Raw genomic sequence first — 24237 nt, forward strand, 5'->3', positions numbered from 1 at the left:
GAAGTAATTATTATCATCTTTCAAGGAAAAAATATTCAACATTTACGGTCCAAGATGCTAAAAGGAGGAAGCAAATCCACAAGGTTTTAGACTTTAGTTACTCGTTAGAAACTCGAACCGACTCCGTAAGCACCCCACCTAATCCTACACCAAGCCCTATCAAGCCTCTATAGACGCCCAAAATGCAAGAGTCTCTAGTAGTTTTATTCCGACACACGAGATTTTATGTAGTACTATTGTTTTGTGAATTAATGTGAGAGAATAAAGTAACAGTGATGGAAAAAATAGAGAAAGTTATGTTTCTATTTTTAGAAATATGTCATTTGTCATACTACCTCCTTTCCCAAAATTTGTCCCACTTTGACCCGGTACGAATTTAAAAAAATGTAATGAAAAATGAGTTAAAAAAGTTAGTGGATAGTGAGTCTTATTTTTATATATTAGTCTTATAATGAGTTAGTGGAATATGGAGTCTACTACTAAAAATTGAAATGGGATAAATTTTAGGAACAGACGGAAATGAAAAAATGAGACAAATTTTTGGGACGGGATAGTACATTCTAATAAAAGAAAATGATTAACTTAAAAGTGCAATAGAGGGAAAATGACCGGATGGAGTAGTGGAGTAGTATTAATTAAATGTTAATCATTGGAATAAAAAATAAATGATGCTGATTTGACTTCCATAATAGAAGATTGATTCAATCATTGTGATTAAAGCAAATAGTAAAACGCAATTAGAAGATATACTGAAACAAACAGAGAGTGTGAGTGATTCAAGAATGAGCATTGCAGCGGCGAAGACCGTGTGTGTAACCGGTGCATCGGGCTACATCGCCTCATGGCTCGTCAAATTCCTGCTCCAAAAAGGCTATACGGTCAAGGCCTCCGTTCGCGACCCCAGTCAGTTTCCCCCTCTCTCTCTCAATCAATTTTCACCTGTTTCAGTCGATGTATCTAGGGCTCCATTTCATTCTTCACCGATTGAAATTGAAGTTATGCGATATCTATGTCTCTGTCACATCCACTTATTGCTGATTGTCGAATTCCAATGGGGAAAAAGATTATTCTAGTGAACACTATTTATGAAGATGTCTGGCTTTTTATAGGGTAATTTGCAGTTGCCACGAAATTGTTCACTTTTGGCTAAAGAGGGACCAATCTGTGTAGGGATGGAGAGGGCATTGGGCACCACATTTAGATAAAATCAAGGGAGATTATGATAATCTGTCTACACTAATTTATCATACACTTCGATGAATTGATTGAAAGTACATCTTATTTTTGAAATAGTCATTCATATATTTCTCTCACTCAAAGTACACACCTCCTTCAAATTAAAAATAAGTAAATCCTACAAGGTGCAAATTGCAGGGTGGGAATATGAACCTTAATTTTTTGAATACCTGAAACATTTAGCCTACAAGTAATATTGCATCTCCATTTTTGTTTGATGTTGCTGTTTTTACACTAGTCAACAAGAAGCCAGATTTATATGTCTGCATTTGCCTGTATTAGTCGTATTTCTCAAAATATGTTTGATAATTTTACTTGATTCTGTTGAGTTCTTAGTTATTTCTTGCATGGTTGGAATAACACGGCATGAAGAGAGAAATTGTATGTCTATGATCATCTTCTTGTTCACATATTATTTGGTATGCTCACTTACTAATTTTTGAGTTTGATGATGAAGATAGGATACCATCTTCTTTACCTTAGTATTAAGCCATTATGCTAAAAATAAATGTTAGATCATGCCACTAGTGTTTCCATTTATCTCTGACATTCAAAACATGGAACAGGTGATTCAAAGAAGACACAACACTTGCTTGCACTTGATGGAGCCAAGGAGAGACTTCAGTTGATGAAAGCAAACCTGCTGGAAGAAGGGTCCTTTGATTCTGTAGTTAATGGCTGTGAAGGTGTTTTCCATACTGCATCTCCTTTCTACCATGCAGTTACAGATCCACAGGTTTCTCTCTCACCCTATGAAGAGATTTTCTAGTTTACATTCTTCCTAGACATAAAATTAGCACTTACAATATTGAGAAAATGAAAAAAAATTCTACCAAAAGAAGCAATGATGGCAGTGGTTATGATAAACAGTTAGAGAAATGAAGCAAGGAGAAGGTACAGAGAATGATAGTTGGAAGAAGATAAGAACTGTAAATGCGATGCAGTAGAATGTAAATACTCCCCCTCATACTAGGGCCTTGGCACTTGCCATTTCTTACAATATTCAATGATAGTCCCCTTCTAACCTCCAAGGAAACTATTTAAAATGCAAAGAAGGAACTAAATAACATTCATGAAATGATAATGATGAGCTGTAGATTGCTCCTAGCTCCACATCTCATCCACCAACTTGTAACTTAGTAAATGACAACATTATCAAAGATAAAGATTGCGTAGGTTGAAACCGCTGCCCCTAACTCCTTGTCTAGAACATCCTTCACATGGTTGTTCACTTCTTCCACTATTGCATAAATGTCGTCCACTCTCTCTAAAACAAGTAACTGCCTGCATGATGCCTATCAATTGCACCCCCGTGGAAATATACTTGTCCACAAGGCTAAACAAACAGTTCTAAGTTCTAACACCAAACGTCCTCGAGGATCGTGTGGTTCAACATCCTCCGTCCTGCGTTCTTGACGTTGTGGAACATGTCATTGGTCTCAGCGTCGTCCTCCCCAACTAAAACTTGCAAAGTATTCGGAGGGCATCAATGGGTTTGACCAAACTTTAACCCACGCATGTAAAGCCTGGAGCGCTCCTTGTTGTTCATGGGATGGAGCTCGAGGTTGGGGTAATGTTATCGGCTGTGGGGTGTACGGAGGGATTGTCGAGAAAGTTAATCTTTTTTTGCCATCAAGACCCCATCAGAGCAGCTTCCGATATTTCGATCTCTAACTTATAACCGTATATACTGTTTTAGTCCCCCTAGAAAAAACAAAGGTACTGCTAGTCTGTTAAACCCGAAAGCCAAGCTAGACGACTTTTAAAGGCCACAGCATACTCGTCCATGTACCCGTCTTGCGTAGTGGCACGTAGCACTAGTGTTCAAAGTGAAGCTCGTTTCACACTGCTTTTGGAGTTAATGTACAAAGTTTTCCCAAGTGACCAATGACGAACGGCGTAGGAGGATTTGAATCCATTCCATAGCTGGACCGGATAGAGCAATGAGCGCCACCTACACGTGTTCCATTGGCGTGTTGTGGACGAGGAAGTATTGTACGACCCTTGCGATCCATATGATGATGTCGCTCCCATCGAACATAGGTAACTCCATATTTTGGCATAATGACAACCGGATCACTTACTTTTTAGACCCAGAACAGCTTGAGCTTTCGGGAACAAGTAACAAGTATGAATGTGTTGATGAGATACATGAGGTTTCAGAGTTTATCTTCGGAGAGTCCAAAGCAGCAAGTTTGTTTCTCCATTGCTTTCTCTAACCCTTCGACTCCCTTATTCATGTGTGTCGCAATTTCATCACCACGTTCATTGCACCAATTTGTGAGAGAAATGAAGTAAGGAGAAAATGCAGCGTGATAGTTGCAAGAAAATATGAAATGTAATTGTGATTTGTTATGCAAAAGAATGTAACTACTCTCCCAGTCTCCCTCATATGAGGGCTTCGGCACTTACCATTTCTTACAATACCGTTTCTTACAATATTCAACGAAAGTCCCCTTCTAACCTCAAGGACTCTATTTATAATGCCAAGAAGGAAATGAATAACATTTATGTAAGGATAATGATAAACTGTGGATTATTGCCAGCTCCACATCTCACGTACAACGGTAACAGTAACACATAGCTATTATTAATATTAAAGGCTGCATAACTCCAACTGATAAACACAGCATTACTGTCATCATCGTTTGAAACCGCTGCCCCTATCTCCACATCCAGAACATCCTTCTAACGGCTGTCCACTTCTGCCTCTATTGAGAAACCACTGCAAAACAAGTAACTGCCTGCATGATGCATATCGTGTTATGCATATCTCAGACCTAATTTTTCCATAGTATTTTCTAGTCTGGCTTAGCTTCCTCTTTGCCATTTGTTTTGTTGAACCAGAAAATAATTACAACTATTCAATTATATGGGTTATTCATGTGTTTCTTTCATTCTTTATACAAGCTTTTCAGTGGGTGACAGAGAAAATGGTTGAATGTATCCGATTCAATTCGTTTGTAGGCATATTATTGAATACGGAAATTTGTAGTCAACTGATGGTTCATTCAGTGATCTTTATTACGTTTAGCAAGATCTTGCTGCTCACATAAGTTTTGATTTCCATCAGGCAGAATTAATTGATCCTGCTGTGAAGGGAACACTGAATGTTCTTAGGTCATGTGCCAAAGCGCCCTCTGTGAAAAGGATTGTTTTGACATCTTCTATAGCTGCGGTTGCATATAATGGGAAGCCGCGCACACCTGAAGTGGTAGTCGATGAGACGTGGTGGTCTTCACCAGAGGTTTGCGAACAGATGCAGGTAATGTTCCAGTTCTTTTACTTACGAGAGATTTGTGATCATTCTTATGGAAAGAACTAATATTTACTTTTATTTAAAGTTTTTGGATTTTGCTGTAATGTGTTGTTATTTCGTCATAGGACACAATTAGCTAGTACGCATTGCCTAATTAATTGATATTTGTATTGTGATTTTGAGTCATTGGTAATACACAAGATTCAAGACGTTTTGGATTAGAAAGGAAAACTTACCCTCATTTAACTCTCACCATTTATGTTTGTTAAACTTTCTTCTATTTCCCAGTATTAGTTTACTGGATCTAATTTCAGTGATTTTACCAAACTTTATACTACATCCGTCCCATAAAAAATGTTAGGAATTAAAAACACAGATGATAGGCATTATCTATCATTCGTGATGGATGTTCCCACCCTTCTCCTTTTACTCATGAAGCATACTAAATGCCACTTTTTTCCTGACTGTGTTCATCAATTTTGCTTCTGCCAGATGTGGTATGTTCTTTCAAAGACATTGGCTGAGGATGCTGCTTGGAAGTTTGTGAAAGAGAAAGGTATCGAAATGGTTGCCATAAACCCGGCAATGGTTATTGGTCCGTTATTGCAGCCAACACTAAACACAAGTTCTGCAGCAATACTGAACTTGATCAATGGTAAGTTCCTGCAAATTTGTTATACTGAATTTTAGATGAGCACTATTCTAAAGTTATATTTGCTGCTGGCATTTCGTTCAGTTTTGCAGCATATTTTGGATTTGTTAATTATTATAGATTTCTCCTACACTTTGTATATTTTTTTCAGTTCTTTTGTATCCTGAGCAGACCATACCTTGAGGCTAGAGGCTAGAGGCTAGAGGTTTTAGATTAGTTAATATATTGTCATATGCAGATCCAATTGGAATATTCATTTATCTTTCACGTGTGCATCTATGCTGAGATAGTTCTTGGATAATTCACAAACTTAGCCTCTTGACATGGTGTTTCCTTTCTTGAATCGGCAGCTTTAGAATTTCATGTTAGCACAGTAATGCTGTCTTGGAATATGCAGGTGCAGAAACATACCCGAATTCTACCTTTGGATGGATAAATGTCAAAGATGTTGCTCGTGCACATATTTTGGCATTTGAGAATCCTTCAGCAAATGGAAGATATTGTTTAGTGGAGAGGGTTGCACACTTGTCAGAAATCGTCAAAATACTACGTGAACTCTACCCTACTTACAAACTTCCTGAAAAGTAAGTCCCTTTGGTTATTACTCCTATATTCATCTGAATTTTCCTCCAAGAATGTGTAATTTCTATTGTGATCAACTTTTTTAAATTTTTATTTAGATGGTACTTTGATATATAAACTATAATTCCTAGCCTTGATGGTGAGGCTTGCAACTGATAACAATACCTAACATAGTGTTTACGAGAGCTGACTTTAGTTTATATCTCACCAAAATCTTGCCATAGTAAAATTAAGATCAGGATTGACCCTCTTTTGGTTGGTATATATTTAGGCTATGTTTGGTAGGGGTGATAACTCATCTAGGGATGGAATTTTATGAACAAAATGACATTTTTGTTCATAAAATTCCATCCCTAGTCATTTTTGTTCATAAAATTCCATCCCTAAATGTGTTTTCACCCCTACCAAACATGACATTAAAATATACCTACCTGTTTCAATAAATTTGTAAAGTTTACTGTCATAATTTTTCACTTAAGACATGTCACGACCGGTTCCCCAGTCAAACTTTTGAACGGTTTTCTTTTTGGATGTCTCCTCTAACGTTGTTCATTATATGTTTTTTTTGGGTTTCTTTAGTAGCCATGTTAAATTGTGAAGTTTACATAAGTTTCGCGGACATGATCTACAATCTTATATTCAGGATATCATTTTTATTTTCTCCTTGTTCGAACATGTATCTCCTTTGCAAGTTTCTACTCCTGCTTTCATTTGAGGAATTAAATCTTTACCCTAGTGATGTCTCTATTAAAAGTCTCTTCTATGAATTTCTTGAGTTTTGATTATTTTGGGGGGAATCTCTTGCAGGTGTGCGGACGACAAGCCATTTGTGCCGTTATACCAGGTCTCCAAAGAAAAATCGATATCTCTAGGTGTCGAGTTCACTCCTCTTGAAGAAGGAATCAAAGAAACTGTTGAAAGCTTGAAGGAGAAAAAGTTGTTTAAACCTCCATCAGCTATCTGAATGCCCATTCTCTTGAGCTGAAGGCTCATAAGAATATGTTTACTGATGCAATATAAAATCTTCAAATTCGTAATATGTAATGCAATAATTTGAATTTGTTGGGTTCTATAAATTAATAGCGCTATGAACATTGATACCCTGGATAGTAAAGATTGTGAGTTTTTTATTGTTTTGTTATGGTAAGAAATATGTTACCCTCCCTTTCCCTCAATAATTGATCACTTTGGTTCCGGCATGGGTACGTAGGAAAGTCTTCATGGGAAAATTACACACACTGAAAAGTTAGAACTCCCTCTGTTCTGTCATAGTTGACGCGTTTATTTTTGGCACACAATTTAAGAGAAAAATGTTTATTGTGTTAAATGGAACGAGTGAAAAGTAAAGAGTGAAGAAAAGTAGAAAGAATAAAGTAAATAGTGAATAAAGTAGAGAGAATAACCGAGAGATAATGTAGAAAAGGAAAAGTGATTTAATTATTACCACCATATATAGAAATGACTCAGTTATAAATTAACTTTCCTAAATTGAATAATAACTCAACTATGATGAACGAAGAGTAATATAATTAATTGACTATTTTCTAATTTTATTGAAAAATTCAGAAAATGCCCTTAGTTAATGAAATTAACGATTATCCCCCTAAAACAGAGTATTCCTCACATCTTTTATTGTATTATATCTCTCCAATCTCCATTGGAATGAACTCACCCTCTCTATCTCCAGTCTCCACCACTCCTTCACCCCTCCGCTCGTCGCTCCCGTTGGGATAAGGCTGCTCGAGCTCTTTCGGCTCCTCTCCCTCCCGCCAACGGGGTAAGGATGAGATGAATGTCAATGCAAAACGCATTAAGAAAGGTGAAGTAATTATGAACATCTTACATCTATGAAGGGGAAAAAGATTCAAATTTTTACAACCAAGATGCTAAGGGCATGTTCACCCTTGAAGAAATAGCCATATCTGAGAATTTGGGTGTTTGGTGTGTTCTTTTTAATTCTGGAGAGCACAAGCAATAATGGTTGGCCTATACTGTTCACGCGAATTGGAGTATAATTCATTTCCTGAAATATGCTACTCCCTCTGTTTCTTCATAGTTGAATCATTTTCCATTTCGGAAAGTTTCTTCATAGTTGAGTCATTTCCATATATGGTAACTTTTTCTCTTTCTTACTTTACTCTCTCTTACTTTATTCTCTCTACTTTATTCACTTTATACTTTATTCTCTCTACATTTTCCTCTCTCTTACCTTTTTATCTATTTATTTAACACACCCAACATTCATTTCTAAAACCCCGTGCCGAAAAGTTCCGCCTCAACTATGAAGAAACGGAGGGAGTTTATGCATTGACTTCTTAATCAAGAATTGATGCTGAAATTTCACATTTACCCTTGCCTTTCCACCTACTCGACGGTCATTTTGGGTGAAATTTGGAAAGATATAATTTGGACTATCCACTTCGAAAATTAGGTCAGAAAACAAAGTAGTGGATATTGTTTGTGCCATAAGAGTGTCCACGGTAGTGGACAAGCCTTCTCCCACCGCCGGCGGCCAAAAAAAAAAGAGTTTTCGGGGCGCCGCGAAAGAGTTTCCGAGGGTCGTACAATAGCCGGCTGCGGTCAGCCCCCCCCCCCCCCCCCTTCCCTCTCCCTCACTCAGCCCCGTCCCCGCTGACTACTCGGCGGTGGCCTTTCCACCCCCCAGCCCCGGCTCCCACCGTCCAGCGCAATACGGAGCCATGGCGCCGCTGACCCTACGGCGTCCGCCTGGGCTCCCTTATTGTGGTCACTCTAAATCATCTCAAATCTAGTTAATTGAACAAAGGGGCCGAGATTTAAATAAGTGGGCCATTGTATATCATTTCTTAAAAGAATTCAATTCTTGGATTTATTAGAAATGGGAAATTGGATTTATTGGAAATGGGAAACTGGAAGGATGAACAAAGTAAATCCACAAGCTTTTAGACTTTAGTTAGTTCCTCAAGTAGAAACTCAAACTGACTCCGTAAGCACTCCACCTAATCTTACACCAAGTCCAATCAAGCCTCTATAACTCTCAAAATGCAAGATTCTCTAGATTTCAAGGTCTTACTCGAAGTCTAAGAGCATCCCTAGTGGGGACGGACTTCCCATAACCTTCTCGACAGACTTCCCAAAAACACCTCCTGCCACGTCATAAGGACTTCCCATAGTTTTCCCAGCACTGCCACGTCATAAGGACTTCCCACTGCACAGTGGTGGATATCCCATAGCCTTCCCGCACGGACTTCCCGCAATAAAAAAAAATTCACAAATTCACCAAATTAAACAATTCACGGAATTAATAAACAATGTACGGTATTAAAATTTCTGAGCCAAACAGAAATGGATCTCCGGTTGTTAACCCCGATCTGGTGGTGACTGTGGATGTTGACTCCTTGACCTGCCACCTGAATTGAGCGTGCCTTGACCCAGACGAGTTACTTCAGTTTCCAAACCGTGAGCCTCTGCTCATAAACTGAAAAGAAAAACAAACAAAAGGAGATTAAAACTATATACGCCAAATCTCTAAACACGTAAACAAACTACGCCATCCATCCCCGGCAACGGCGCCATTTGAAGAGCCAGAAGAAGTGTTCGTGTGTTTTGTAAATAATACCAGACTTCTCAGATCCAGAGAATCCACTAGATCACAAGGTCTAGGAACTTAGAGGATCATTGAAACCTTCGGTCGTTGGGCACACAATCTTTTCCTGCTTTTCAAAACCCTCAATCCACTGTACTAAAAATGATTAGTATAAGGAAGTAGGGAACGAATCCCACAGAGATGGAGGCGTAAGTAAACATGCAAGAGGACCTGGACACTGTTTTTGGCTGCTGCCATGCATTTTTAGGGTTGAGATGTAACTACTAGACTGGGGAGATGAAATACTCTATTCTAACAGCTAGACCTAGGCAAATATAACAGAAACATGCATGACGAAAAACAAGACGTACTCAAGATCACTCTCCAGCGAAAACAACTACCAGACCTAGCGAAAAACTTTTCCTAAAACTACCTAAACAGAGGAAAGACAGATCGTGGGGACCATTTCCCAAATTAGCAAGGTACGGATGAAAAGCTGCAAAATAACTAACTAAAGGCTCAACCCACAAATAACTTCATCTTCTCTAACGATCCTTGATCACGAAATGCAGAGGAAAAAAAAGCAAGCTATGAAACGAAACAGATCAAGCTAAATTAAACCATTAAACTACAATTAACTACTGAAATTAAGCAGAACTACTATTGCTTGACAAGGTTAATGCGAAAACAGAAACTAAATTTCAAAACTATGCAGAAATGAACAGATCCAAACACTAGACGCTTCATCCGCTCCGGATCCAAGCTTTCCTTGACAAACCTCAACATTTCCCATCTCCGACCACACAAATTCAACCAGATTCCACCGATCAACTACGATCTCCACACAATTCAACTCAAAAACTAAGATCAATCGCTAAAAGCATCCAAAGTAAACAGAAAAACAACAATAACATGAAACGAAACCATAGAAGCGAATTCCATAGCAAACAAACGCAGATTCAACAGTATTTCAGCAAAATAAGGCCGAGCTTCGAACAGCGAAAATCGAGAAATTCAGAAACGTAAACTTAAAACAGAAAAGAGATTGTATCTTCGCCTCTCGTAGAGACGGTGTTACACAACTTCCGATGAAATTACGAACCCCCAACCCCGAACTGGATCCCCTAAGTGTGTAGAGTGTGTGAAAGATGAGCTAAGAGCTAAAGATGATGGGTGATATCTTCATGTAAGCCGCGTGCTCTTATTTATAAGGAGTGGAGCTTCTAGATTCTTCCTTGTAATCCCCATTCTGCCCTTTTCTCGAATGTTCCTTCGTCTGGTAAACTCCTTTTCTTTTCTGCTCACTTTCTCTGTCGCCTTCCTTCTCCGGGCGATTAATTCCTTCTTCCTAGATATGGCATTTTCTCTACACACCTGGCTTACAAAACCTTGTTAGACCCAGGAAATTACAGAATTTAACCCCATAACCAATGCATGAAATTAGCCTTATCAACCGGCACCTCATCATCGTCACTGGCCCAATCAGTCAGTGCTGCACCTTCATCTTCGACAATCATGTTGTGCATGATAATACGTGCGTATATGACATCAGCGATGCAGTCCATATGCCACAACCGCGATGGACCCTTCACTATCGCCCATCGACTCTGGAGCACACCAAATGCCTGCTCCACATCCTTGTGCACTGCCTCCTGACAACTCGCAAAGTATTTCTTCTTATCTTCTGTTGCGCATCTGATCATCTTCACGAAGACGGGCCACATAGGATAAATCCCATCCGCCAAATAGCAGCCCATGTTGTGCTGGTTGCCGTTGGCGACGAAACTGACAGCCGGACCAACACCAAGTTCTTGGTCGTTGAAAAGAGGGGACGACTGTAGGACATTGATGTCGTTCTTCGAACCGGCTACTCCAAAGTATGCATACCAAATCCACAGCCGGTAGTCAGCTACCGCCTCAAGGACAATCGTGGGATGCTTGCTCTTGAAACCAGTTGTGTACAACCCTTTCCAGGCGGAGGGGCAGTTCTTCCATTCCCAATGCATACACTATGCATACAACATCTATCTCTACCGTCGGGACCCCCGTGCATAGTCATCAGATCCTGACAGTCTTGGGGGGTAGGCTTCCGAAGATAGGTATCCCTGAATATCTCCCTAACGCCTTGACAAAAAAACTCCAGACATTCGCGGGCAATCGACTCGCCGATGTGGAGGTACGCATCGAACATTCGGCCGTACCTTCGTATGTCAGTTGCCTGATTGCTGCCGTGCACTTCTGAATGGGCGTGTGGCCGGGTTTACCAACTGCTTCTGATCCTGAAATACTCATACCGACGCTCTAAAGAGCCAATAATACGTAGAAACAATGGACGACTCATCCTAAACCATCGGCGGAATAAGTTGCCCCCCAAACCGTGGCTATGAAGCAAAGTAGTCCGCGTACAACCGATAGTGTGCAGCGATGCGATCCTGAGGTATTTGAGTTCGATGATGGATGGGTGTAGGTACCGCCGGCTGTCGCTGCTACTGCATGGCCGCTTGTAACGCCCGATTTATCTCCCTAGACGTAACGGCACGCAGCTCATCCCTAACGATCTGGCGCCAATCTGGAGCACTACTACCACCCGCACCACTACCACTACCACTACCACTTCCACTGCCACTTGCCATTGTAAAAGAAACGTAGAGAGAGACAGAAACTTGTTAATACAAGTGGTGCAAATAAAATGAAGTTCAACGAGCCGTATATATAGAGTTTGAAAAAAAAAATTTAATTATACCGGTCGTCCGCCGCGGACGTCCGTTCGCATGCCACATCGGCGGACGTCCCGTAGCCTTCGCGACGGATGTCGCGACATAACCGCGGAACTCCCGTGTCCGCACGGGACGTCTGTCCGCATGCCCTCCTCCCCCAATGGCGGACGTCGGGCACGCCGTCCGATGCCCGGCGGACGTCCGCCGGTGCTGATGCTCTAAGTTGTAATTTGGTGAGCTAAGTTGTAATTTGGTGAGGAATCCATGCAAATTCGAGAAGACATTTCGTTGCGCTTTGCGGAAGGCGTACACCGAAATGCTGCCATGAGTTGCAAAGAGAACCAATTCAGAGTCGAAAGTAGTGAAATTTTTAGCTTTGTATCATGCAATCTTAGATGCCCTTTTACAAATTTTTGGTTCATTAGGTCCTCTTATAATTTTTGTTTCATAGGTCCTTACACTCAAGGATGTCAGTCGAATCAGCCCAGCAAGTTTCGTGACAACCCTCCACGGGCTACAAGTTATTCAGGAGCGACTAATCTGGTTGTGATTTTATCGGGTTATAAATATTTAACCCTAACCTTAAATGATTGGGTTTCGAATGAACTCAGCGAGTTAATCGAACTGCTACCAATAAAATTAACATGTGGTCAATCTAATAAATAATAAAAATTAGTCATATTTCAAGGATGTAAAGCATTTAATTATGATGATTTTGGGATACTCCCCCCGTCCCCCAATAATTGTTCACTTTGGTTCCGGCACAGATTTTAATAAATGTATAGAAAAGTAAGTTGAAAAAGTTAGTGGAATATGGTCTCACTTTTATACTTTTAGTTTTATAATAAAGAGTGAACTACGTAAATGGTCCCTAAACTGTGTGTTTTGCACGCTACAGGTACCTGAACTTTAAAAATATCATGAGTAGTCCTTGAACAAAGGTGTAATCACACTTATGGTATTTTTTCACTATTCAGCACAATTTTGCACGAAAAATACCCCCCCGGGGGGGCATTGTGGACTTTCATATCTAATTACTAGATATGATATTTTCTTATAGTTTGAGTACTTGAAATGATATTTTTCACCTCACTTTTTCAATCATTTTATGTCAGATCCTCTATCTCTCTTTCTCTAAAACTTTTAGAAAGTAAACAATTAAAATAAAATATACTGTAAATTCTTAAATAAATTAATTATAAATTAAAATCATAAATATAATTTCAAAATAACTTGTAGATAAATTAAAGTTTGATTGGGATGAATTATTTTTTAATATTAAAAATTAAAAATTTGGATTGATTATAAATATTAAAAATTTAGGACTAATTAAAAAAAACTATTTTAAATAATCAAAGCACAAGTATCAAATTATTATTTTGATAGTTCAATGAGTAAACTACAAAAATGGTTCATGGACTATGGGTTTATCTCGCTCATAGTCTCTGGACTTTAAAAATATCACCGGACATCCCTGAACTATGGGTTTATCTTGAAAATATCATTTTTCACTGTTTTCGGCCGAAAATACCCTTTTGCGGGGTTTTGGGGGGTTTGAGAAATTTGATCTTTTTACACTTTTAACATTTTAAATCAGATATTATTTCAGTTATGTACTAAATCTGATATTATTTCAAAATTATTATTCTTCTTCCCTTTTGTCATCCTTCACTTTGTTTCTTTATTTCAATATTAGATTTAATTTTATAAAATTTTAGTAGTATCAAATTTTTAGTCAAACTTCATAATATTTAATCACAAGCAATTATAACAAACCAAACGAAGGCTAAATAGAATAGCTCTTATTTTTCCATCATGATTAATGTGTACTTCTTCAATTCAGTTGAATATTATACTCCCTCCGTCCCAAGTTACTTGAGTCATATTCTTTTTTGGGTTGTTCCAAGTTACTTGAGTCATTTCTATATTTGGCTAAAAACAAAACATCTAATCTCACCTACTTTACTTTTTTTTTTACTTTACTCTCTCTTCTTTCTCTTACTTTATTCTCTCCTCTATTTTATTTAACTCACTAAATACAACTTTCTTAAATTCATGTCGAAAAGAAACGTCTCAAGTAACGTGGGACGGATGGAGTATTAAATAACAAAAATTAATAGTTTTAATCAATATTTATAGTGCCCATGAATTAATAGTTTTAATTAAACAATTTATTGATATTTAAAAATTAAAATTTAAAATTTAAAATTTAATTTTATAAAATTAAATCTAATATTGAAATAAAGAAACAAAGTGAAGGATGACAAAAGGGAAGAAGAACGATAATTTTGAAATAATATCAGATTTAGTACATCACTGAAATAATATCAGATTTAAAGTGTAAAAATACCAAATTGCTCAAACCTCCCAAAACCCCCCAAAAGGGTATTTTTGTCACGAAACAGTGAAAAAGGATCATTTCCGAGATAAACGCTTAGTCCAGGTTTTGTCTAGGGATATTTTGAAAGTCCAGGGACTAATGGCGAGATAAACGGTAGTCCCGGGAATATTTTTGTAGTTCACTCAAAATTTTATATAGAATTTGTTGAAATTTTCTAGTAAATTTTAATTATTTTATTTAGCCTTTGTTCGATTGTTATAATTGCTTGTGATTGAATATTATGAAGTTGACTAAAAATTTGATCCTACAAAATTTTTGTAAGGCTAAAAATTTTAGTCTTACATTAGATGCATATTTATTTCAGAATAAATCATGTTATATGATATATTTATGATTAAAACTATTAAATATTGATTAAAACTAAGGCGTTGTCACCTTATTGATTAAATATTGGACATTATCAAATATTGATTATGACTATTAATTATTGTTATTTAATAATTTTTATAATTAAATAAATTTATTGATATATAAAAATTAAAATTTAAAATTTAATTTTATAAAATTAAATCTAATATTGAAATAAAGAAATAAAGTGAAGGATGACAAAAGGGAAGAAGAATGATAATATTGAAATAATATCAGATTTAGTACATAACTGAAATAATATCAGATTTAAAATGTTGAAAGTTTAAAAAGACCAAATTTCCCAAACCCCCCGAAATCCCCCAAAAGGGTATTTTTGACCGAAAACAGTGAAAAGGGCCATTTTCGAGATAAACCCTTAGTCCAGGAATGTCTGACGATATTTTTTAAAGTTCAGGGACTATGAGCAAGATAAACCCATAGTCCAGGGACCATTTTTGTAGTTCACTCTAGTTAAATTTATAATTTTAATTTTTATAATTAATACATTTAAGAATTTCATAGTATTTTTTATTTAAATTTTTTACTTTATATAGTTTAATGCAAAGAAAGAAAGATGATTTGTCATAAAGTTATTGAAAAAGTGAATTGAAAATATCATTTTAGGTATTCAAACTATTAGAATATATCATAATATAATACTAGAGAGAGATAAAGAAAATATCATATTCAATACCTAGATATGAATGTCCAAAAATGCCCTCACGCCTTAGGGAGTATTTAATATGAATTTTTTGATTCATTTATCTATTATTATATTAATAAAAATCTAACATGTATATTAAATATAAAACTAAAGGTTTTTTATACTTATATATTCCCTCTGTCCCAAGGAAGATAACTTCTTCCGTGGGCGGGATGAGATTTTATACAATTTTATTTTGTGTGTTAGGTGGAGAGATCAACGGAGAGGGAATAAAGTATAGCTAAAGGGATTTCTATTTTTAGTAATTGGTCATCTTAGGCGAGACAATCTAAAAAGAAAAGTGGGTCTCTTCAGTGGGACAAAGAGAGTATATATAAATATAATTAATGAAATGTCAAATTAATGTCAAATTATGTGTCAAACATGAAGAAATAATAGACAATTGTATCTAGATCTAACCCACCAGACCAGCCCATTGGGATTCAAGTCTGGCCCATTCAAATTGCGATCTAATTGGTGAGAGCTGATCGGGTTGAAAATTTCCAACCCTAAACCCTTAAAATTAAACGGGCTATTTGGGTCAACCACATGTTACAAACTGTACTGACATTCATACTTACACTAATACATTTTGATTTAAAAGGTTTCTATACTAATTTTTTAATTTTGTTGTATTTCAGAATTTAACTACCTTTCATTGTGCTATTTATTTCTTTTTATTATTATTATTTAAAATTAATTTAGTTACAATATTGATTCAAACAGTATTAGAAAATTAAAAAAAATTATAACGTTGATAACATGCAATATCAATATATTTTCTATTTTTCAAATTAGAGTAATATTGTAACCGAATTAATTTATAAATAAACAACAGAAACAAAAATTAACTAACACAAAAGTAAATCAAATCATTAACTCCATTAAATAAAGATACAACAAAAAAGTAAAAGTATGAAAACCTCTTAAATCAAAATGCGTTGGTATAAAATCCAATGAAACTAAAAATTGTATAAGGACCAATTAAAACAAAATATGTAGGTACAAGGACAGATGTGTTTTGCCAAAAAAATTGTATTTTCCTCCATTAAAGTTGACACGGAGACCAGACCCTTAAATATCCTTGTTAGTAATTAATTTCAGTAAACTACAAATAATCAAGCAAACAAAGAAGATGGGCATTACCTATGTATGCTAGTTACCAACTGTTAGTGAGAGGTATTTGGTTTGTCTTTCTATTTAATTTTACTTGGACATAATACAGTCTATACACTATTTAAGATCTTAAGTTCAGTTCACATCCATGTGTGAGTTGAATATAATACAATCTAATAGTATATGAGAATTGTATAAATCATATACAGAATACTTTATAAACCTTCTGACATAAAGGATTCAAGTGCGAACCATGAGCGATTATTCTTCGCACAAAACTAAACCTAGAATTCAACAGCCTCAAAAAATAAAATAAAAACTAGGTGCAACACTGGCAAGCAAATGAGATCTTAACCACCATTAATATTTTTCGGTTCACTCAATCGTACCGTTTTGGTTGGAAGCCACGAAATTGCGGATAATCTCCATTGCCAATTGATGAGCACTCTTACCCTGAAGTTTCGCTAGAGCATCCACTTTTTCGTACGTCTCCTTGTCAGCAAAAAGCTTCAAATTATACCGCAATGGCCCTTGTGGCATTCCTTCCCATTTATCCACCAACTCCAACATCTTCTCTTTGCCCTGTCCAAATCAATGCCTTTTAGTTCTGTGATTAATGTATAACTAATATACCATACCTCTATCCAAATCAACTGCCTACCATGCGGTTTGTAAATTCGCCAAATGATTCCTTGGAGAGCCGCTTGCGTTTCCAGTGATAAAACAAAGGTTCTAGAACTTTCTCCAAATCATGAATCTTAACTTTATCTTTGAACACTGTTGCAAGTGTAGTTTGGTTGGGCGTCCCTCCTAGCCAAAACTGTGCCGTTGTATACAAGCATTAAATTGCCAATAAAGATGATCACTAGCATCGTAAATGTCAAAGCACACATCCTCCCTCACCTGATAACTATTTGGACCATCACCAACCAAGCCGAGTTCAGCCATGTAAGGTCTTGCACAACCATTGGGGCAGCCAGTTACCCTCATAACCACAGTTTCACTATACTTCAAGCCGACCTTAAATAATGTGAAATGAGTTTCCATCAGCAAGTATCATGGATCATCTCAAAACTGAATGAAATCTTCCAGATCAGTATGACTATATTTCCAGAAATAAAAGAGTTATACCTTCTCAAAAACAGCTCGGACTCGCTTAAGGAGATCAGGTATTCCACGCTCAGCTTCTGTAATTGCCAAAGGACAAAGTGGCATAGCTGGGCATGCCATTGCTGTCACATTCAGAGGATCAACATACCTTGGTTGCTATCAAAAGAAATGGGTCATATTAGCCTCTTGAAATATTAAAAAGCCGACTCATCCCCAATGGAGTAAAATATGATGATGTAAATTTACATATATATTTGCTCTTTTCTTTCACTAAGTAAATTACAATAGTAGTAAATAGTTAAGTGATTTGGAATAAAATAACCATGATGAATTTCTTGCGTGCAATGCAATCAATTCCAGCTATATTCAGGTATATTGCAATTCAGAAGTAGCATTCTGAATCTCTTCCTACCTGGATATATTGCATTGCATAAGAGATTATCATAACACACTTATCTCAATATTCTCAGCCAACATCTCACCAATAAACCGCCCTGAGCGAGAACAGTAGTGATTGGGTACTTCCATGCCTGACGAATGTCACACAAAATGATATTCTGATTTGGGGTAATGCGGACATTCAAATTATACTTCTCAATTACTTCTCGTAGTGTCTTCTTCATTATCCCTTTGATTCGACCACTATCTACATGGAGGCCACAAAATAGTCGACCATCTCCCTATAAAAACAAGTATTTGTACAATAAACTACAAAAGACAAGAATAAACATATAGAAAAAGTAATGAAATACTTAGGAAGTAAAAGGAAAAACATTCCTTACGTATTGAGAAAGTACAAAAAATACAAAGCATACTTTTAACAATAAAACTAACCTGCTCATGCCAACCCAAGTAGCTTTCAAATTCCCATTCAGGCAACTCATGGCAAGGTTTGAATTTCTTTCCATAATACCCCTCAACGACAGCTCTGAACTTCTCAATTCCCCATGAGCTAATTAGATATTTCATCCTGCTATATTTGCGATCATCTCTTCTTCCACTTTCTCTTTGGGTGACGACAATAGCCTTTACAGCATACAATATATCCTCCTTTGGCACATAACCCAATGGCTCTGCCAGCCTAGGGAAGGTGTTCTCCATTCTATGGGTTCTCCCCATCCCACCACCAACCTTAAATGATCATTGTATCAGAATTAGCACTGTGGAGTTTCAAGGATAGCATGCAATAAACCAACTGAAATAAATTCACTTACATATAAGTTAAAGCCCTGGGGCTCGCCATCAGCATCAGACACAACCACCACGCCAATATCATTTGTAAATAGATCGACAGAATTGTCTCCTGGTATAGTTACCGCAATTTTGAACTTCCTTGGTAAGAACTGAGTTCCATAGATGGGCTCAGGTGAATCAGTAAAATTTGTACCATGGGAGTTATCATTTCGAGCCTTCACTACCTCAGGAGGTTCTGCAGACATAACTTTTTCCCCATCCACCCACATATCATAGTAAAAACCTGACTGTGGGGTTAAGAGTGCAGCAATATTTTCTGCAGTTTCCTGGGCAAACAAATAATCTTTTCGGTAGATGGGTGCTGCAGGAGCAAGAACATTTCTGTTCAGATCACCGCATGCACCAAGTGTTGAACCCATGCTTTTAATGATCGTACTCATTACTGTCTTGAGGTCTTTCTTTAGAACGCCATGAAGTTGAAAGGTTTGCCTAGTAGTCAAACGAAGTGTTCCGATCCCAAACTGATCGGCTAGATCATCCATGGCCAGGTAGAGTTGGTTTGAAACCTTTCCACAAGGATTCTTAGTACGGAGCATAAAGGAGTAAGACCTTCCCCCACGTTCATCTCTATTGTACTGTTGATAGCTACCATGGAACTTGATCAATTGTATGGCAGACTCATTGATGTTAGGGGCATCAGTTAACAACTCCTCATTGAGAGGATATCTTATGAAGTCACTATGCTCTTTGATTATTTCGACCTTACTGCGTTTCTGCTCAACAGGAGCATCTGGCTTTACAGGCTGTGAAGAAATGCAATATCAATAAAATAATGAATTAGCTGAAGAAGAACCGTATTATAGCACAGTCTGTTCAACCAAAAATTTTCCACAAAAGGAAAGGTGAACACTCACTGTTTAACACCAGTGAGGAGGTTAAGATCATCAATATAAAGCGAACTCTCTTGAGCTAAAATTTTTAAAGAAAGGTTATGGTAGTAGCATACAATTGGGTATATATGCAGCATCATGTGTCATAATAAGAGAAGTAGAGAACATATGAGTGTAGCCAACACATGGATTATGCTAGTTTGATGGATTGTGCCAGTTTGGCGAGAGGCACCGCGACAAATAAATTAAGCCTTCCTTCTATTCCAACCCAAAGAAAGAAGGACTAAGATGGCATGATAGGGTTCTTGAGGCCTTGACTTGTCGCCAATCAACATGTGTTCATCTTTTTTTATTTATTTACATGTACCTGTTGTTAATTGGTCCCTTAATTATAGTTTAGGTATTAACATAATCTGAGTCATAGAAGGAAGATAGGCAAAAGGTTCTAGATACTTCGGGTCTGATGGGGAACACACAGGCTAGGTTCTCTACTCACATGACGACATTTGCCAAAAAAAGTTTAGAATGTCAAGATTCCCATCTCTAGTCATTTTTCTGGTGACTACTAGAGCAGAGAGAAACATGCACAGTTACATAAGAAAATCTAATCAGAGAACAACTCTTGTCTCAAGGAGTCATATGAACCATTTAAATATGATGACACTTTTTTTATTCCAATATTAAATTAACCAAATGGTGTTGGTTGATGGTTAGGTTGGCGATACTCTGTGAGCAGGTTTTTTGGTCAAACAAAATATACATCCGAAAGAGGCACTCGACTTCTGATATATACTTGAAGATTATATTCGCAACGACAACAAAAATAAGCAATACTAGTTTTGAAATGAAACAAGAAAAAGCTGAATCCATTAATTTCCCAAGTGGTATGATGTTTCACATTTATCCATCTTCAAACACTAACTGCATTCCATCAGAAAATGAACATTAAAACTCAAACTCTAGTGTGATAATCTAGAAATCTATTTATTATTTGATTTTTCTATACCGTATAGAATATTATAGATGCCTCAGAGTTAGCAGCCATTTTTCTACTACCAATACTATTTTAAAATAATGAAACGACAAATTAGGAGTATACAGCATTACAGAGCTCCATCTGCCTACACTGTTAAAATAATAAACCTCAATAGATCTTCAAACGAATAAACTAGAAATTAATTTTTTAATTAATTCTCATTTCATATAGATTTCTTATAGCTGGAATTGAGCAGTAAGGAATAAAAAATTGACGATCAGTGCACATTGTTATAATAATAATACCGTGGAGACGGCTCTGATGAAGGAGTGATGTGGAGTGGCGGCGGAGGAGTGGAAACGCTGGGGGCGTTTGGAGAGGAGAAGATAGGTGGAAGCGGAGTTCAAGCCGGTGAAGGTGGACGGAAAAATCGGGATGGCAGGGTCCTTGGCTGCGGCTACGGCAGCGGCAGCAAACGACGTCGTCATCTAGTGGCTAAAAACACACAGCGAAAGAGAAGATAGATAATCAAACGTGGAGGGAGGATGTTGAATGAAAATGAAAGGTGTGATATTTCTTTCTTTTATGGGGGAGAATTAAAAAAATGTGAAGCAGAAATAGAAAGAATTGATCACTTGATTGTGGTGGTAGCGATGAAGCGAGTGTGGCGTTACGTATCTACTAGTATCACGCCCTGTGATGCACGGGTCATTTTTATTTCTTCATATTTATTTCATTATGCGAAATAAAATTTGTGAAATGATAAACAATAGAATATTCGATATCCTCTTACTTTGGATTATACTTTTTCAATCATATTAACCCTACATGGACACAAGAAAGTGTGTTTAAATGCTAATTTTTCTTAAAAATGTCAATACGATCACATTAAAATTTCAACACATATTTGTGTTAGCATTTTAATAAACTATATTGACATTTAAATATCAGACTTAAAACTAAAAAGAATTTTAATTCTGTGAAAATATGAATTAACCGTTGAGTTATAATTGCAGGGGCAAGTTTACGTTGCAATAATTTAAGATTGCACTGGCGAGACACTTCCTAGTCGAGCTTCATTTTATTGCAATATAGTGACCCTATTCACTAAAAACCCAAACCTTGAAACCTAAATCCTAAACCCTTAACTTTAAAATATACTCATCATGACCAACAAATGAGCCAAATATCAATAAAATTCTCTCTCCGTCCCAGTTCAATTTTACTTTATTGATCACTCAAACTTTGGTTGAAATATTTAAAAACATTAATACTTATGAATTCTCAAACTTTGGTTGAAATATTTAAAAACATCAATACTTATGGATTCTCAAACTTTGGTTGAAATATTTAAAAACATCAATACTTATTCTCAAACTTTGGTGTTTTTCATGAGGATTGATGAGATATTTCTAAAACATTGCTTTATATTGTAATTAATGATATAAAATTAGAAATAATATTATCATATAAAAATGATAAACAAAAATGTATATAATAAATATAATAATATATATGAAACAATTATTCACATACTACAGTATTCTATTATTAAATCATACTAAGAAATAAAAACCTATTATATTAAAGAATTAAATAAAAGAGAAATCAACTATAAATTTTGGAAATCTTTGTTATACACTACATTACATGTAAAATTAATCAAATATAATTCAAGTTCTTTATTAGTATTGTAAAGCATAAAAAAGCAGTAGTACTTATATTAACTAATTGGAACATAAGTTATATTCATGGCCTCATGGGCGCATTTTTTATAGTTAAAAAACTAATATAGGCGGTAAGTTGGACTCAATGCACAATAAACTTCGCATAATTTCTCAATCACCCCATAATTTTACACAAAGCATATAGTAACATATTTAGGCCATGTTTGGTTGGCAGGAAAGTAAAGTTGGCAAGGAAAATGATTCCTGGGAAAATGAATCTCTGATTCCTGGGAAAATGAATCTCGGGAATATGATTCCCAGTAACTTTACTTTCCTGTATTTTGAAAATATCAAGATTTTAAATTTATATTTAATCTAAACACCAAACTAAAAATATACTTATTATTATTTTATTTATAAAAAAAAATAATATTATAAAAATTTTAATAAATTATTAATTATAAATAATAATAATTATATTATTATACTTATTATTATGATGGATAGTTTAAACATGGAGTATCCATCATAATATATAATAATATAATTATAATTATAGTTACATGCAGTATTATACTCATTTATTATAACAATAAATATAATAATTATTATATTATAATTATAAATTTACGGATATTATAATTGAATATATTTTATAAATAAAGTTGCACTATGAATTTATTGATTAACTATTAATTTATAAAATATAATAATTATTATTTATTATACAATTTATATTATATAATTATATTTTATTTATTAATTATTAATTACTATTATGAATTAATGTAAAATATAGTTATAATTATGATAATTTTAATTATAGTTATTTATTATTGTGAAATTAAGTACTATGATTTATAATTTTAAATTATTTTTAAAACATTGTAATTAATAATAATAATAATAATAATAATAATAATAATAATAATAATAATAATAATAATAATAATAATAATAATAATAATAATAAAACTACACTATATTGCTTAAAAATGTAAGAATCCTAAAACTGGGAAAAAGAATACCTAAGAAAAGTTAGGATTCAGAATCCTGGAAAGTTGTACTCACTTTCCTTATTCTCGGATTCTGATTACTTTCCCAGTTTGATTAAAAACCGAAACAAACAAAGGAATTTAAAATTTAAGGAATCAGATTACTTTCCCAGATAGAATCCTGGCAACCAAACATGGCCTTAAAGTAATTGATCAATACATCCCAACCCTGAATCAGCGCCGAATTTAAACTAATATAGTGAATAAATAAGAAAAACATCTCTAGAATCAGCCCTCAAAATTCGCTACCAACATAATTTTATATATATTTTTTTCTTTCCAAAATTAGTAGTAGTAATTTTAAAAAATATCATACACCCTACATTATGATAGTCTTCCAACAGAGTAAAATATGATAGTGTTCGCCATCAACATTTCCCAACACGGTCACCTTGTGTGCTTCATCTGCATCGATATTCACTTCGTAGATGCCTACACCATCAATCCGTTCAGATAAAATGTAAAAAAGCAAGGTTGAACAGTTTGTAGTTGGTGAGGTAAAACAATATCCTTTATCTCATTCGACATTCGATCTTTTGTAGTTAGAAATGTATTTACGGCTATTTACCTTGGATTTTGTTAAATTCTCCAAATCCTTGTCCCGCATCGGCTTGGTGATGATCCTAGCTCCTCTATATAAGTGTGGATAACCCTCCCCCTTATGAGGCCTTTTAAGGTGTAAGTGGCCCATTTCTAATAAATTTTTCGAAGCACTTTCTTCACTTTACGCATGCAACCTTGCAACCATGACAGTGGATGTGGACCT

The 24237-nt window shown here is 35.8% G+C and overlaps 2 protein-coding genes across 2 annotated transcripts; one reads left to right on the forward strand and one right to left on the reverse strand.

The window, feature by feature from the left end:
• Positions 1–729: 729 nt before the first annotated feature.
• Positions 730–6859, forward strand: LOC125223898 (phenylacetaldehyde reductase-like). The gene is made up of 6 exons (XM_048127207.2): positions 730–903; positions 1803–1972; positions 4310–4501; positions 4988–5150; positions 5545–5731; positions 6537–6859. Exons 1-6 carry the CDS (start codon positions 783–785, stop codon positions 6691–6693), a joined length of 990 nt encoding a protein of 329 aa, XP_047983164.1. The 5' UTR covers positions 730–782; the 3' UTR covers positions 6694–6859.
• Positions 6860–16732: 9873 nt separating this feature from the next.
• On the reverse strand, positions 16733–21394 carry LOC125224052 (sulfite reductase 1 [ferredoxin], chloroplastic-like). The gene is made up of 8 exons (XM_048127393.2): positions 21055–21394; positions 18904–19686; positions 18524–18820; positions 18172–18369; positions 17711–17845; positions 17483–17599; positions 17241–17399; positions 16733–17161 (listed from the first exon to the last, which is right to left on the reverse strand). The coding sequence occupies exons 1-8, from the start codon at positions 21235–21237 to the stop codon at positions 16955–16957; spliced, it is 2079 nt and encodes a 692-aa protein (XP_047983350.1). The 5' UTR covers positions 21238–21394; the 3' UTR covers positions 16733–16954.
• Between the last annotated feature and the right edge of the window lie 2843 nt (positions 21395–24237).

Source organism: Salvia hispanica, chromosome 1, assembly GCF_029641045.1.
Source record: "Salvia hispanica isolate PSC_SH4W2 chromosome 1, Shi_PSC_v1, whole genome shotgun sequence".
NCBI lineage: Eukaryota > Viridiplantae > Streptophyta > Magnoliopsida > Lamiales > Lamiaceae > Salvia > Salvia hispanica.

Excerpts from the sequence above, each read along its gene's own strand:
- LOC125223898 (XM_048127207.2), top strand. The coding sequence starts at position 783 with ATGAGCATTGCAGCGGCGAAGACCGTGTGTGTAACCGGTGCATCGGGC. Across the intron at positions 5,151-5,544 it reads AATACTGAACTTGATCAATG|GTGCAGAAACATACCCGAAT; the intron begins GTAAGTTCCTGC and ends TGGAATATGCAG. Across the intron at positions 5,732-6,536 it reads ACTTACAAACTTCCTGAAAA|GTGTGCGGACGACAAGCCAT; the intron begins GTAAGTCCCTTT and ends AATCTCTTGCAG.
- LOC125224052 (XM_048127393.2), bottom strand. The coding sequence starts at position 21,237 with ATGACGACGTCGTTTGCTGCCGCTGCCGTAGCCGCAGCCAAGGACCCT. Across the intron at positions 17,846-18,171 it reads TCGCTCAGGGCGGTTTATTG|CAACCAAGGTATGTTGATCC; the intron begins GTGAGATGTTGG and ends TTCTTTTGATAG. Across the intron at positions 17,600-17,710 it reads TCCGAGCTGTTTTTGAGAAG|GTCGGCTTGAAGTATAGTGA; the intron begins GTATAACTCTTT and ends ACATTATTTAAG.